Raw genomic sequence first — 14,641 nt, forward strand, 5'->3', positions numbered from 1 at the left:
TCAAACCTACCAGTCATAGCTTGGCCCAAGATAACACTGAACACCATTCTCTTCCCCATTTGTAAACCTCTTGTTTCTTTCTGTTAGAACTTCCATCAGCCAGACAGAAGTTTAACTGTGCAAATCTTAAATATCTGTACACATTAAGGCAGTTAAAAATCTCTCTGAATATATATTAGATCTACAAGCTCTTTAATATGACTGTGGAAAAACTACCTCCTTTTCAAAGGAACCACATGTAAAAGTTTGCTTAGTATAAATAAGGTCTCTCATTTTTCTTTAGTATAACTCATGAATGACAAGCTTTTAACTTTTTTCCTATCAGAACTTCATTCCCAATAACCTGTTACCTTCTACTTTTGGGACGAGTTTTAAAACTAATAGTTAAATTAGTGTTTGTGCTCTAGAATAAAGAGTTTAGACCATACCAAGGAAAAACTTACTGTTAACCTTCACTAGATAAAAGCAAGTTCGACATCAAATGGAACTTGTACATGAAAGTTGTTTGTTTGGTTTTCCAGTTTGGAATAGCTAAGTTTTTAAGGACAAATATGTCTCCAAAGAAACCAGATATGTCATTGCAATAACCTTGTGTCTCCTATAGTTAACACATTTTGTGTTGCCCAGTAAATAGCCTGATTCAGAACACAAGCTCTGCTTCAACATCTGTACAGTGTTTATTGGGATGAAGTAAAAGCAACTTAAATATAGCAGCCAAAGCATGGAAACACATTCCAATTCCTATTCCAACTGAATATAAAACAACCACCCCATCCTATACAAAATTTCCCTGGCAAGTTTTGTGACAACATAGAAAGAAATTTGCCTCCTTTGTCAAATTGTTTCATGTGAAGATTCCTTATGCAATGTGCAAGCTTTTCCTTCAGCAAGTATGAAAAATAGACTGTAATATGTTAAAAAACTAAATGAAAGCATGTTCTCAGTCAATGCTGACTATGTTGGCCTCTTGCAAAATGGCAAGCAAAGTCATACTTATTCTTACACTTACAGCCACATATGTTGCACTGAAAAGGATTTTCAAATCCATGACATCCCATGTGAATAGTATAAAGGATATTGTCCGCAAAGTACATGTCACAGTGTTGGCAGTGATGCAGGAGCTGAGGGTCCTGAACTGGAAGGGCTGGAGCTGGAGTACTTGGTTGACTATTACTTATGCTGGGTGTACTGGTGTGGGCGCTGCGATCACTGCTGGGACCCGCCACGGGGCTGTAGTTCCTTTGATTGTGTGTAGGCCGAGGATCTGGGCTGGCTGGAGATGAGCTCTGAGGAATATTTGATGACACAGCCGAAACTACTGCAGGTGCAGTAGGCTGCTGGATCATGAAAGGCTTCTCATCTTGACAGGAAACTTCATCAGGAGAGCCTGGGTTTTGGTTTTCAGGTGGCAAACTGGATAACTGTCCTGCTAAAGTAGAGAGCTGGTTTAAAGGATTATCTACCATAAGGTCCTGTGGATCTCTTGGCAACCCAGTGGTCTGGGTTGGTTTTGTCATGCTCTCATACGCTTCAGTCTGGATATTTGGGATTTCATGAGAGAAATCATTAAGATAGTCCGGTTTCTGCACCACCATGGAAGGTGGACTCAAATTAATTAATGCTCTTCTGCTGTAGCCCAAATTGCTGGTCTTCTTCTGCAAAACGCCCCACATCTTCTTGCTGCTTAGGGAAGACCTTGTACCCTTGATAGGCACCATTTTATGCTTGCGCCTGCGGTGGTGGGATAAGTTGCTCCTGTCGCTGCAGCGGAAGGAACACAACTCACATTTGTATGGTTTCTCACCCGTGTGTGAGCGCATGTGAGCTTCCAGGTGACGTTCATAAGCTGATGCAAAGGGACACAAGTGGCATCTGTGTGGCTTCTCACCTGGAAAATTCACAGAGATCATACTAGAGCATCTCAGAGTGCTTGAAAAAGGCTTTTCATGGAACAGAAAGCAGCTAACAGGGAGCTTCAGTCACTGCTAGTCTTGAGTTTAGCTGTGTATTTGGTAGAAAAGCAAAGTAAATGTAGACATCTCTGCCTCACTCAACTGATAATGAGCCCAGAAATAAACTGTGAACACAATGAGCACAACATAACTGGATCAGGAACTGCAGCACGATGCCAAGGGTTGAATGCAATGGTGCCTGGATCCAGTTAAGAGCATCGCACAAACTGTACCTGAGCTATAAAGCACATAAGCAGTTGGCTACAGGAATGTCTGTACCACCAACATGGAACCATTCTTACTGATAACTGGGTTTAAACATTGAGGGAAGGTATCCTTCCAACGTCTTCCAGACATTCTGACTTTTAAACATACTGGAACTGTTCCCTAAATAACACATGCATTAGAGAACTAAATGTTGAAAAAGGATCCTATGGTTAAAGAGGTATTAAAGAAAATAAAAGCTAATCCCTGGGGAGCTGTGTGCTGTCAGACAACAATCAGGTATTCTCCTTCCAGAGAGATACAACTTCGCTCTTCTATTAAATGATACTTAGAGATATTCACATTAACACTTCTAAAAGTACTTTCAAAAGTAAATACAAGCCAAAACATTGGTAACATCATACTCGGGGACTTAATTTTCCTTTTACAGACTGATCCTCCAGGAGTTTTTAGATCCAGATCTGCAATGTTAGAAAAGCCCAGAGGATTAGGCTCATGTTCAAGTGCTGAAATGAACCATCATCTTATCTTTCCATCTAGGATACCAGGTCAATTTCCAAATCCCTATTGTGCTACTGATTCTCTTGCCACACAGCACATCAGGCTCCAAAAAAACTGTGAGTGGGCTCCTTCTCTTCGGCATTCACAGGGGTTTTTAGAAGCATTTTCTACTATTTACATATACATTTGGTTTGTGGCTTTTAAAATCCATCTAGAACAACTGTAAAAGCCAGAGGTCTGAACGCAGAGAGGCCCACTAATACACTGCAAGCACTCTACAGGCCCTCAAAGATGTAATGTAACTGACAAGAGAAAGCCTTCCCATGTTCAGCATCCCACAGTCTGGAATCACAACCTGGGATACTAAACAGAAGATTTCCCCACCCCCCCATGTCACTGTCTCTTCAAGAGGGGAAAAAAGCGCCATTTTTGTGCTACCTCTAAGTACTTTATTCACACCAACTGAAACCGGTTTCTTCATAAGAGTATATATGTATTTTTATAGATACATATATGTACACACACATAATGATGTGGAGATTTGGTACAAAGATGGATGGAAGAAGACTGACAAGCCTCCTGCATTCACAAAGAACTTGTCAGTCTCAATGGTCTTCTTTCATTCCCAACTGGTTACACAGAAATGAAGATTTGCACCGCATGTTGCACACCCTTAACACAGCACAGCTGCTGAGCTACTAATTACCCTGCTGCCAGACTCAGCATGGAGTAATTCTGTGGTAAGTTGCACTTAATGATGGTTGCGTGGTGTCTGGGTCCTAATTACTCTGGCAGATCCCTTGCTGCACTTGCATGTTACCCAGAACACAGCATCCGTTTACTTACACTGCTCTGAAGCTACTGAGTAAGCTCTCACTTCCCTATTTTAATGCTGATTCAGTCACTGAGCCTTCACAGTTCAATATAATCCATCTCTGGGCCCTTTGCCATGCTTCTGAGCGAAACAACACTCAGGCCTTGGATCTCCTTGCTCTTGAATGGAAAAAATAAACCAAGGAAAGCAAACCAAATAAAACACCCCTTCCTTATTCTGGAGTCCTTCTGTACAAAGAAACAAAGCAGGGCTCTATAAAGAGCCACTGAGGTAATGGCAAAATGGTGCTGCCATCAGGACATCAGACAATGCTGTGTTTAAATTAGGAATGTGAAATATATTGTAAAAAGGTGAAGGGGAAGCTATACAGAGAAAGAAAAATATTCTTGTCTATGATATAAAACTGGACAGAGTGGTATAGGGAAATGGACTTACCACTGTACAGTTACTGTTATTACATCAGCATCAGATGTGTCTGAGCCAGTAATGTGCCATCCCACAGGCAAAGCTCCATTTCTGAGGTGTAACACTAACAATACCATGTACTACAACCATGAGCAAAAACTCAATGTTAGCCAAAGGACAAACACCAAGTATTAAGCTCTGCCCTAAATAAAGAATTGCTGTGGCTCTTGGAATATTTCCTTCCAAGTAATGACCACTGAGTCAGATTTATGAGGACATTTCTCAGCATCCCAATTCTTGGCTGGAATCGTTCTTGCTTTTGCATATATTACGCTGCAACTATGCTGAAATAATCATGACCTGCAGCAGGTATTGTCCTGCTACCTCTAGTCACATAGTGACACCTACTCCCTGATGTAGCAGAAGGGTAAGAAAGCATTCTGAAAACACAATCTCATAGAATCACAGAGTGGTTTGGGTTGGAAGGGACCATTAAAGTTGATCGAGTTCCAACCCCCTGCCATGGGCAGGGAACCCTTCCACTGGAGCAGGGTGCTCCAAGCCCCTGTGTCCAACCTGGCCTTGAGCACTGCCAGGGATGGGGCAGCCACAGCTTCTCTGGGCACCCTGTGCCAGCGCCTCAGCACCCTCACAGGGAACAGCTTCTGCCTAAGAGCTCAGCTCAGTCTCCCCTGTTCTGGCAGGTTCAAGCCATTCCCCTTGGCCTGTCCCTACAGGCCCTTGTCCCAAGCCCCTCTCCAGCTTTCCTGCAGCCCCTTTAGGCACTGGAGCTGCTCTCAGGTCTCCCCTTCAGGAGCCTTCTCTTGTCCAGGCTGCCCCAGCCCAGCTCTCTCAGCCTGGCTCCAGAGCAGAGCTGCTCCAGCCCTCGCAGCAGCTCCATGGCCTCCTCTGGACTTGCTCCAAGAGCTTCACGTCCCTTTTGTGTTGGGGGCTCCAGCACTGGACACAGGACTGCAGGGAGTGTCCCACAAGAACAGAGTAGAGGGGGAGAATCCCCTCCTTCAACCAAAGAACTGATAGCCTAATACCTGAAAGCATAAAAAATGGTAGACAATTTCCTAGAGTGTGAGAAGGAAAGCTGACACTATGCTAATTCTCACATTTTGACACCTAAAGAAGGAAGATTTGATTTTTTTGCTAATATGGCTAAAATTGATTTGATTTTTTTGCTAATATGGCTAAGATTGATATTAAGTAACACATTATTTTAGTCATTCAGTTTGAGAAACCCCATGCACACCAAAGCCATCAAAAACATCTTAAGAATCAGCAAACACACAATAGCAACATCTTCTAGCAGCCATTTACATCTCCATCACAGCTCAGCAGTCCATCTGCTCATGTTGATAACTGACCTGTACTAACTGTGGGCTTGGGGATGCAAGTTTTCAGATGGGAATAGCTATATGTCACCAAACAAACATAAAACTTTTAGGTCGATGTTACCCCTGCACCTTTAAGCACTATTTAAAAACAAACTGCTAAGTCTGCAGCACAGTTTCTCACACTACATGACCCTTCTCTTTCACAAGTTCAGAAATAGCACTGCACAAAGTAAAGCTGTTAGATTTCTTCTTATCCACATACCATAAGAGGCAAATGGTAAGTGAAGATGTAGCCGTTCTACGACAAACTAGATGGAAAAAATGCTCCAGAACTCAGTGCTGCTCTGCAGCAAGCCATGGCATCAACGTTGTGTCAAATGCAGGTACAGAAGCCATGGTATTCTATCCGCTACTGGATAATACCCAAAATTTCCACTGGGAATCTGAAAACAGCAACAGCTACACACAGAGGTAGCTCACAGTAGCACAAGAGGAGAATTTAGATGATATTTAGAGCCTGCACCTCAGAACATTGATTTTTAGTTGGTTGCCATTTTCCATCCCATTATGCCTTGTTAAAATAAGCCAAGACTGCAGGCCAGTGCAAGGAGCACTGACTTGCCAAAATACATCCTCTAAGTGACTGTGTAGACACAGTGGCTCACAGCAAAGTGAGAACCTGACTAGCAGTAACCATACCTAAAGAGAGCTACAATTACACCCAAATGACAACAAAGCATTCCATTAAAGAGAATCAACAAATGCCACCTACCCAAGACCACTGAAGGGATACATTTGGAACCAGACTGGAAATCTGTAAAAACTTCCATTTTTTGCAGAATACTTCCTTTATTTTAATTATTACTCTCGTGACAAGCTATAAAGTCTTCTGAAGTGGTAACTGTATTCTGTAATAACTGGGCAGGCAAAGTCAGACTTCACAAGGAGCTTTTGTGTGTTTCCTCTCACTTGCCAGGAGGTCAGAACTGATTTCACGAACAGTTTAGGATACCCTAACTCAACAGTTTTGCATTTCAGCTTTATAAACCAAACAGTGGGAAATGCCACAGGAAATGCCATGAGAAAGGCACAGGAAATACTTTTTTTAATTACTATTATTAGTAATGATCACTTTTTGATGCCATGTGGTCACACTTGAATAAAAGAGAACTTTATTCTTATTACTGTGTTTTGTACTTCCACGTCTAGAATGTGGCATGAAACAGGAATATCTCCATAGCTAAGTAAGAGGAAAAAAAGCCCCTATAATCTCCAAGGAAAAAACTATGTCACCTTTAGTGCCTTCCAATTTACACTGATGCTTTCACACTAAACTTATCAAATATCAAAATATCAAATTCAGTGGTCTGCCATAATAAATCTAACTGCTGAGTAACCCTAGAACAAACACCTTCAAGCACTGTGATAACTCCCCATGTGCAAATCATACCACTGAGTTCAAACTACAGTGTTTAATGTACAGGAAAGCACAGCAGAGTATTTCATACCTGTATGGATTCGGATGTGCTCTATGAGCCGTGCTGTGCCTTTGCTGGCATAGTTGCAGTATCGACACTTTAACTTCCCATCAAACGTCCGTTCAAAGCCATCCACCAACATTCCTGAGTTTTCATCCAGTGAAACTTCAACTGAAGGATGATCCAGACCATTCTGATCACCTTCTGTCCCAGCTGTGAATAATACAACACAGATGTCAATCAAGAATCAGTGGGATACTACTGAGAACACACTAAGTATCTCTTGTTTCCGTTCCCTTGGTCTTTCTATTCAAAGCACTGTAAGTACATCCCCTTATCATAACAAAGGTACAGACACATCCTTTCTGATGAGAAAGTAACTATCAGAAATACTTCTATACAGTTATAGGACTCTGCTTAATTATCTGGAACATCAACTGTGCAGTCATTGTCTAAGAGACTAAAATTTGATAGCACTGCAATTTGCTTACCTCCCTGGAGAGTCTCTGCTTCCTTGTCTCCACAAACCGATCCAGAAATCATATTTACATGGTGAGTCTGCTGTGTAAGATATTCCTGAAAATCCTTTACAAAGTCCAAAGGTTCTGGCTTCTTCTCACCCATATTCAGTCTTTACGTTTACAACCTCGTGTGCCTAGAAGGAAAAATATTGTCCTAGAATCAAAGAATTGTTTGGGTTGGAAAAGACATTTCAAGATCATCAGTGCAACTGTTAATCCGGCACAGCCAAGTCCACCACTAGACTATGCCCCTAAGTTTCACATTTACAAGTCTTTCAAATACCTTAAGGAATAGCAACTCCACCACTGCCCTGGGCAGCCTGTTCAGCACTTGACAACACTCTCAGGGAAAAAATGTTTCCCAATATCCAATCTAAACCTCCCCTGGTACAACACTATGATGTTTCTTCTTGTCCTGTTTCCCCTGGTACAACACTACGTTTCTTCTTCTCCTGAATCCTGTCCAGGATTCAAAGTGTGACCTCACCAGTGCAGAGTAGAGGGGTGCAATCACTGACTGCCCTAGTCCTGCTGGCCACACCACTAGTGGCTCAGGCCAGGATGCTCTTGGCTTTCTTGGCTGCTGGGACACACAGGCAGTTTTTTTTTACCCAGTAAAGAGGACACTTGTCCAAGCCCTGAGTAGCAGTTTCTCCAAAGAGAATGCTGTGGGCACTAAAGGCTTTTACTGAGGTCCATGTCAACAAAATCCACAGTCTTTCATATAGTAAGTGCTTCATCTTGTCATAAAAGATGAGGTTAGTCAAGAAGGATCTGCGTTTCATAAAGCCATGCTGACTGGGCCTGATCTACTCCATCACCTTCCTTGCCACTAAGGTCAGGCTGACAGACTTGTAGTTCTTTGTATTCTCCTTCCAGCCATTCTCGTAGATGGGTGCCACACTTGCTAACCTCCAGTCAAACTGAGACCTCCCCAGTGAGCCAGGACTGCTGATAAATGGTGGGAAACGGCTTGGTGAGCACTTCAGCCAGCTCCCTCAGTAGCCTTGGGTGGATCCCATCCAGCCACATAGACTGGTGTGTGCCTAAATGGTGTAGCATATTGCTGACCAGTTCCACTTGGATTACATGAGCTCCATTCTGCTCCCTGTCCCCATCTTACAGCTCAGTTTCAAAATGCAAATGTCACTGAATTTGAATGCATTCATAAAAGCAAGTTTAGGTTTGGATTTCTTTTTAAGCAAAGGACTGCTTTTATCATACAGCATGACTCAAAGCAAAGTGACAACCATACAAATATTATTTTTAGAGCTTTCTACTCATTAAAAACTTGCCGCCAAATATATATTACTGGAGAAACTGGGGTTTAGCAATTATTATCATAAGCACAATACAAAAATGAATAAAATGAAGTAATAATCAAAATATTTTTTTAATTGCTCATACCTGAATTTTAGTTTCCTGCTAAGTAGCAAACATGTTCCCAGAGGTACTCTCAACAGGTTAGATAGAAAGCACAGGGCACAGCTTCTCCACTTTCCTTGGAAGGAAAACAAGGAAATGCAAGTGCATTATCCTCCCCAACACCCAAGAGTCGTATGAAAGGAACTTGAAAAGATAGCTACGTTTTGAAAGCCAAGCTCTAACACTGTACTGCTGTTAGCTTTAGAGAAACAATTATACTTCCAGCAGAAACTTCTCAAAGACTGCATCCATTCCTACATACATCTCACTGAGACACTTCTATCTCACTGATTATTTGAAGAGTTTCCCTGATAAAGACATGGCTCCAGAAAATCCCAGAAGTGAGTAAGTCAGTTATAGCAACTGTGATGCTGGGAAACCAACTGGATGTCACTGATTAGCAAGGATGGAAAGAACAGAAAGCAGTGTTTCATACTGTCCTGGGTTCAGCTGCAGCAGTTACTTTCTCCTTCCTAGGAGCTCATTCAGTGCTGCCTAGGTTTAAACCACAACACAGAGTTCTTCCATAATTCCACTTTCCTACCCTGCATAAGAGCCTTAATCCAGTTTATTATTTCACATTGAAATAATAACAATATTCACTAGAAGTCACTGGTCATGCTCTTTTCTGGAGCATGACAAACCCCTAGAGTCTCCATTTGCAATGTATTTATGAGGGCAGAATTTAGGATTCAATTGGGAAGAGGGTGGTGAGTCAGTCACATTATTATTCTTACAGATTACAATCACAAGTAATTTAGAATGCTACAGTTTCACTAAGAATATCTTTTTGCTTTCCAATAGCTGCTAAACAAAGCATCAGTGACCTACAAAAACTCAAGTATTGAGTTCAAGACCATATTTAACCACATTCTCCTGTATTTTCAAAGTTATTTACAAGCACTGGTTCTTTTCTGGCACGCAGATGAGTATGGTCTTCACATCATACCTGAGTGTGCTAAACTACTATGGCTATCTTCACCATTAAGCTAGTCCTGAACACAACTTCACGTATCAATTTTGCCTACCCTCCTTTCAGGTGTCACCAAGCTTGCGTAGGCTGAAGTTAATTTATGTTCCATTTGTTGGTGTCTCCTGCAATAAAACAAAGATATCAGGATATGAATTAAAGGTATGGAAGAGGAAAAAACCAGGACAAATCCTGACCAGGCCAACTCTCACCAGACAGGAATAGTAAGAAATAACCATTTAAAATTAAATTATCAGTTTAAATGTAGACTGTTTCAACACGAAACAATGTTAAAGGTCCATATTTTCACAAAAGACTCTATATATCCCTTTGTATTGGGACAAAAAAATAGTTGATCAATTAATTGTATCCTTACATTGCATTTTATAAGAAAATTATACAAAACATTAGAAATTTGATTGAGGAAAAGATATTATTTTGGTTATCAACTTTCCTTTCTTTACCTCATCAATTTAATTTGAAAACATTCATTTTTTTTTCTTATATCAATGTAGGTAAATTGCCACCGTTCAGCACCACTTCAAACCTCTCCATTTCCATGCACAATGGAACCGTTTGTGATTTTAGGTGGCTTTTCTTATGGATATCCAACCAGCAGTTCTCCTTTTCAGGAATGAATGATACAGATCCGACACTTGCTCTGCCACTACTGCAACCTAATAAATGCAATTCTCACTATCAGTAACTTGAGCACACCGGCTCGTGTTTCATGCACTCCAACGGGGCTGATCATACCACATGTTCTTCAGGTTCTATTAACACAGAACATTACCTTCACTGCACCTTCTCCAGCTTTACACACTGACGGATGGAACACCGGTTACTCACCCTCTACTCAGGCAGCAGTCTAATACTAGTTACAATGCTGACCTGTACTAAGGGTATTGTCTCAGAAGAAAATAACCCAGACGCATAAAACCAGTGTTTTAACACACACAGCAAGAATTCATACTGTGTAATTACAAGACACTAAAATAATATGACTATGAGCACATGCATCCTGGTTTCTTTCATGGAATTAAGGGGGGGGGGGGGGGGAATTCTCAGCCTCATCTTTTCTAGAGCAAATGGTTTAAAACAAAAGGAGGTAAGATCCCAGGTTCTCTCCAAGTCCTCCCTGCTCCTATACAGATGTAATTATAAGAGAATCAAATGACTATGAGAACATGTATCCTGTTTTCCAGAAAGGAATCAAGGGGGAATTCTGTACCTCAGCCTCACCTTTTCCAGAGGAAACGATTTAGAGCTAAATTAACGAGGGAGGAAAGATCCCAGCCTCTCTCCAAGCTCTTTCTGCTCCTTCTGAAGGAGTTTTACGCGTGTGAAGGAGAATCACAGAATGGTTTGGGCTGGGACGTACTTTAAGATCACCTATTTCCACCCCCATCGCAGCGCTGCCGCTTGCCCGGCCGAGCCCCGCGACCTGCCACAGCAGCCGCCTCAAAGCGCCGGTGGCTCCGCCGCCCCCGATCCACACCTCATGGTGCAACAGCAGCTCTGCGCGTCCTTCACCCTTCTCCGACCCACAGTCACCTCCACGTTGGGGCAGGAAGCGACCCGGCCATGGGAGTCCTCCACTTAAACCCGGGTGCCACCCGGTTCCCACACAAGGGAGACGCTGAGGGGCTACACCGGTGGCCCCGGCCCCCGCTCCCGGTGGAGCAGCACAGCACAGCTCTGTCTGCTCCACACAGCGAGCTGAGAGCAGCCGCATCCCCTCCGCCCGGCCTCAAAACTGGACAGCAACGAGGGCATGAAGGGAAGAGATGAACGCTACTCACCACGACAGCCCCAACCCACCACAGCCGCCGCCGCCGCCATGTTTGTTGTGCCTTCGGCAGCCGGGCCCGGCCCACCGCAACCTCGCGAGACGGCGTCTGGGGGCGTGGCCCGACTGGCTGCGCGCGCACGTGGGGAGGGGGGAACGAAGCGGGGGGGGGCGGTGGTTGTGGCGTGGTTGGGGGCGGGCAGCGGCAGCAGTATGGCGGCGGTGGGAGGTTACCTGAGGGGATGCGCGAAGGTGAAGTGGGTGTTTGAGGGGAGGTTGTGGGCTGAGTTGGGGCGGTGGGAGCGGGGAGGGGGAGCTGCTTTACTCTGCAAGCCGCTACGGGTGATAGGGGCTCCGGGAGCTGTGCAGGAGTGAGGGTAAAGCGGTTTTCTCCCTCTGTCTTGCGCTGGATCGGAGGTGTGAGGTAATTACGTTAAGGTCTTGTGAAATGGTGTGGTGGGGGGAGCAGCCCGCGGCTGGGGTGTCTGTGAGGTGACAGCAGAGGTGTCCCCTTATCTGAACAGGGTTGTGGTCCTGCAGGGGTAATCTAAGGCAAAGGGAACAAACAAAACCGCTAGGTCTGTGCTTTTACTGTGCAGAGGGAGGGAGTGTGCTGGACAGCTGTATTTCAGGCCATAACGCAGCGTGTCGTGGTGTTGTAACGACTGAAATACAGAAAATTGACCCATAAATAAGGTTAAGCCAGCCTGCTGTGGTGTAGCTTCTCTGCTGAGGAATAACGGTTATCAGTGAGATAAGGAGGCACAAAAGCACAAAATGTAATCAGTTCTAAGTAATGTTAAGTTTGATGGCTTCATAATGGAAAATAGCTGTGGTGCCTGAAGGTAGTTGACATGGTTTCAGGTCCTTAGGACCTTAGTACAAAAGGTGTAAGAAAAGCAGAATGGAAAACAGGACCTGGGGATGGGGAGTACCTGGGACTAGCTGATGGCCAGGATGGGAGCACTTAAAGTAACTGGTAAGTAAAAGGACAGGATGGTTGCTATGTCTGTAATGTTAATTACGCTAGGAAAAGTAAACGACCTTTAAAGACCACCATCACATTTATATATGCATGCGGGAAACTATGCAAAACAATGTAATATGCCTAGCGGCCATGTAAGGATGGCCTGTAGAGCAATACGGGGACACACGTTAGGAGGAGCTATCCCCCGTGTCTCCCGGTGCCGCTATAAAGAATACCTGCTTGTCAACTTGAAACTGTTGGCGAGTTTGTGCCTGGAGTTTTCTCCGAATCATCAGGAAGGCAGACACATAAAGTTATCAAAGAAAGGAAGCCAGGTTGGACACAGGGGCTTGGAGCAAGCTGCTCTGGTGGAAGGTGTCCCTGCCCATGGCAGGGGGTTGGAGCTGGATGAGCTTTAAGGTCCCTTCCAACCCAAACCGGGCTGTGAATATTCTGTGAGCTCTAAGAATAAAAAATGTAAAGAGTAATAAAATTTAAACTAAAATTTAAATCTGAATGTTGAAATAAAGCACCACTTCTGCACTATGCTGTTACTGTGGCATACACATGGGTTGCTGCTCTATGTGGGAGTGTTGCCAGTGCACATTCCAGCCCTTAGGGCCATCCTACTGCTTGTAAGACCATTCAGGGTAACCTTGTTAGTGTTATTCCTTTTGTCCTGTAGCACTGTCTCAGTTGGGTATCAAACAAGTGTTTATCGAACCATGTGTGCACCAAGGGCTGCCCTTGTGTCTCCCACCATGGCAGTACAACACCTTTCTCTACCACTCTTGAATGGGTTGTCACAGTGGAAGAGCCTGCAGGTGAAAACTGTGGGGTATTCCTACTGAGTTGCCTTGGTTTCTACCAAGGGGAAGGGAGGCGGATGAAGGAACAGTTCAAACTGTTTCAAAACCTTTGGCATCATTGCCAAGAGTAGGGCTGCACTAATGCCTGCAACCTGTAACAAACCTGAGCTGCTTATTGTGTTTTAAAGCTTCTATTTGCTAGCCAGGCATTTGGCAGATCACCTTTGCTGATACAGCCCCATGCACTTGTGCTTGACCTTGCTGAATTGCTTTTAATCAAGTTTGTCCAGCTTCCCATTTTTATAAAGCATATGAGAAAAATGACTGTCATTTTTGTGGTCTGCAAGGTTTGTACTTCCCACTTGGCCTGGAGCAGAATCCTCTGCGTTGATCTAGTGATGTGTTCACCCATGATAATCCCACATCTGAGTGTCAGGTGGCATCAAACAGAAGTAGAGGTAATCCCAGTTTACTACCAGTTGTTGCTTCAACAGTACTGGCTTATTGCCTGCGGAGCACACCTCCTCACAGCTTTCCAAATAGGTTTGTATTCTGAAGAAGGCATCCTGCATTTTTCCTGCAGCTCTTGGTCAGTGCTGGTGAATTATTCTCAGCCATCATGAAGGAAAAATGCTCTTTTCTTTGTGTGTGGAAATAAAATAGTGGAAGAAGCAGGATGTGAGACTTGTAGTCCTCTAAGAATATAGACTTAAACAGGTGGATGTTTGCACTCCTGGGTGTTGAGTGACCCTATGTCACTACCCAAAAGGAGTAGTTTAGGACAACCTCCCTCCCTTTGGGACCAAGAACCAAGTTCATGATACACTGGTACTGAATTAAGGAAACAACATGAGCCAGTTTTATGATGTATTAATACAAAATACAAGGCATGTGGTTAGATATAACTCACCAATGATTATTTTAACTGGATCAGAGAGTCCCATGCCACATGTTTTTACTTTGATCTAGTAAATATTAAATGAAAAAGAGAGAAGAAGAGAAGAAAGAATGAGAAAGGGAGAGGGAGAAGCATCACCACCTATGGATCCAGCAACATCTCATTGGTCTTCTTCACCCACGGTATTGTTGCTGGTGGGAGCTCTGACTTGAGCCCTGCACTTTTCATGTTCTTCTGGGTGCAAAGCAGCATAGAGAGCTGTCACTATGATAATGATGGACATTGTTTAGTGAGCACATGCCCGATTCCAGAGCTGGGGTTCCTTAGGGTCATCCAGGTGGTCGATGTCCCTCTGTTGTCCCTGTTACCCTGGTGTCTGCTTTTTGACTCCATCCTCTAAGTCAGCTCATCCTTGGGTCATCCTTTCATATCTCTGTGCAGGCTTATCAACTTTAAACAAAAGGATCAGAACAATCCTAGCTGTTATTCTGTATTGAGAGTATTGAGAGGCAGCATCCTT

General features: G+C 43.6%; 1 protein-coding gene across 4 annotated transcripts; it reads right to left on the reverse strand.

Moving 5' to 3' along the window:
* Window positions 1-653: 653 nt before the first annotated feature.
* Window positions 654-11,516, reverse strand: IKZF5 (IKAROS family zinc finger 5). Of its 4 annotated transcripts, none has more exons than XM_034061449.1 (6): window positions 11,461-11,516; window positions 9,717-9,783; window positions 8,671-8,759; window positions 7,234-7,397; window positions 6,773-6,955; window positions 654-1,888 (listed from the first exon to the last, which is right to left on the reverse strand). In XM_034061449.1, exons 4-6 carry the CDS (start codon window positions 7,364-7,366, stop codon window positions 945-947), a joined length of 1,260 nt encoding a protein of 419 aa, XP_033917340.1. In that variant the 5' UTR covers window positions 7,367-7,397; window positions 8,671-8,759; window positions 9,717-9,783; window positions 11,461-11,516; the 3' UTR covers window positions 654-944. The 4 variants fall into 4 exon arrangements, with proteins under 4 accessions (XP_033917340.1, XP_033917339.1, XP_033917341.1 ...); XM_034061448.1 differs by having other exon boundaries at window positions 8,671-8,764; XM_034061450.1 differs by lacking the exon at window positions 8,671-8,759.
* Between the last annotated feature and the right edge of the window lie 3,125 nt (window positions 11,517-14,641).

This window comes from Melopsittacus undulatus, chromosome 4 (genome assembly GCF_012275295.1).
Source record: "Melopsittacus undulatus isolate bMelUnd1 chromosome 4, bMelUnd1.mat.Z, whole genome shotgun sequence".
Taxonomy (NCBI): Eukaryota; Metazoa; Chordata; class Aves; order Psittaciformes; family Psittaculidae; genus Melopsittacus; species Melopsittacus undulatus.

What these genes read in the sequence shown, in the direction of transcription:
- IKZF5 (XM_034061450.1), bottom strand. Translation starts at nt 7,366, where the DNA reads ATGGGTGAGAAGAAGCCAGAACCTTTGGACTTTGTAAAGGATTTTCAG. An exon ending in AGCAGAGACTCTCCAGGGAG is followed by an intron (nt 6,956 to 7,233) that starts GTAAGCAAATTG and finishes TATTATTCACAG; the next exon opens with CTGGGACAGAAGGTGATCAG. An exon ending in GCACATCCGAATCCATACAG is followed by an intron (nt 1,889 to 6,772) that starts GTATGAAATACT and finishes TGAATTTTCCAG; the next exon opens with GTGAGAAGCCACACAGATGC.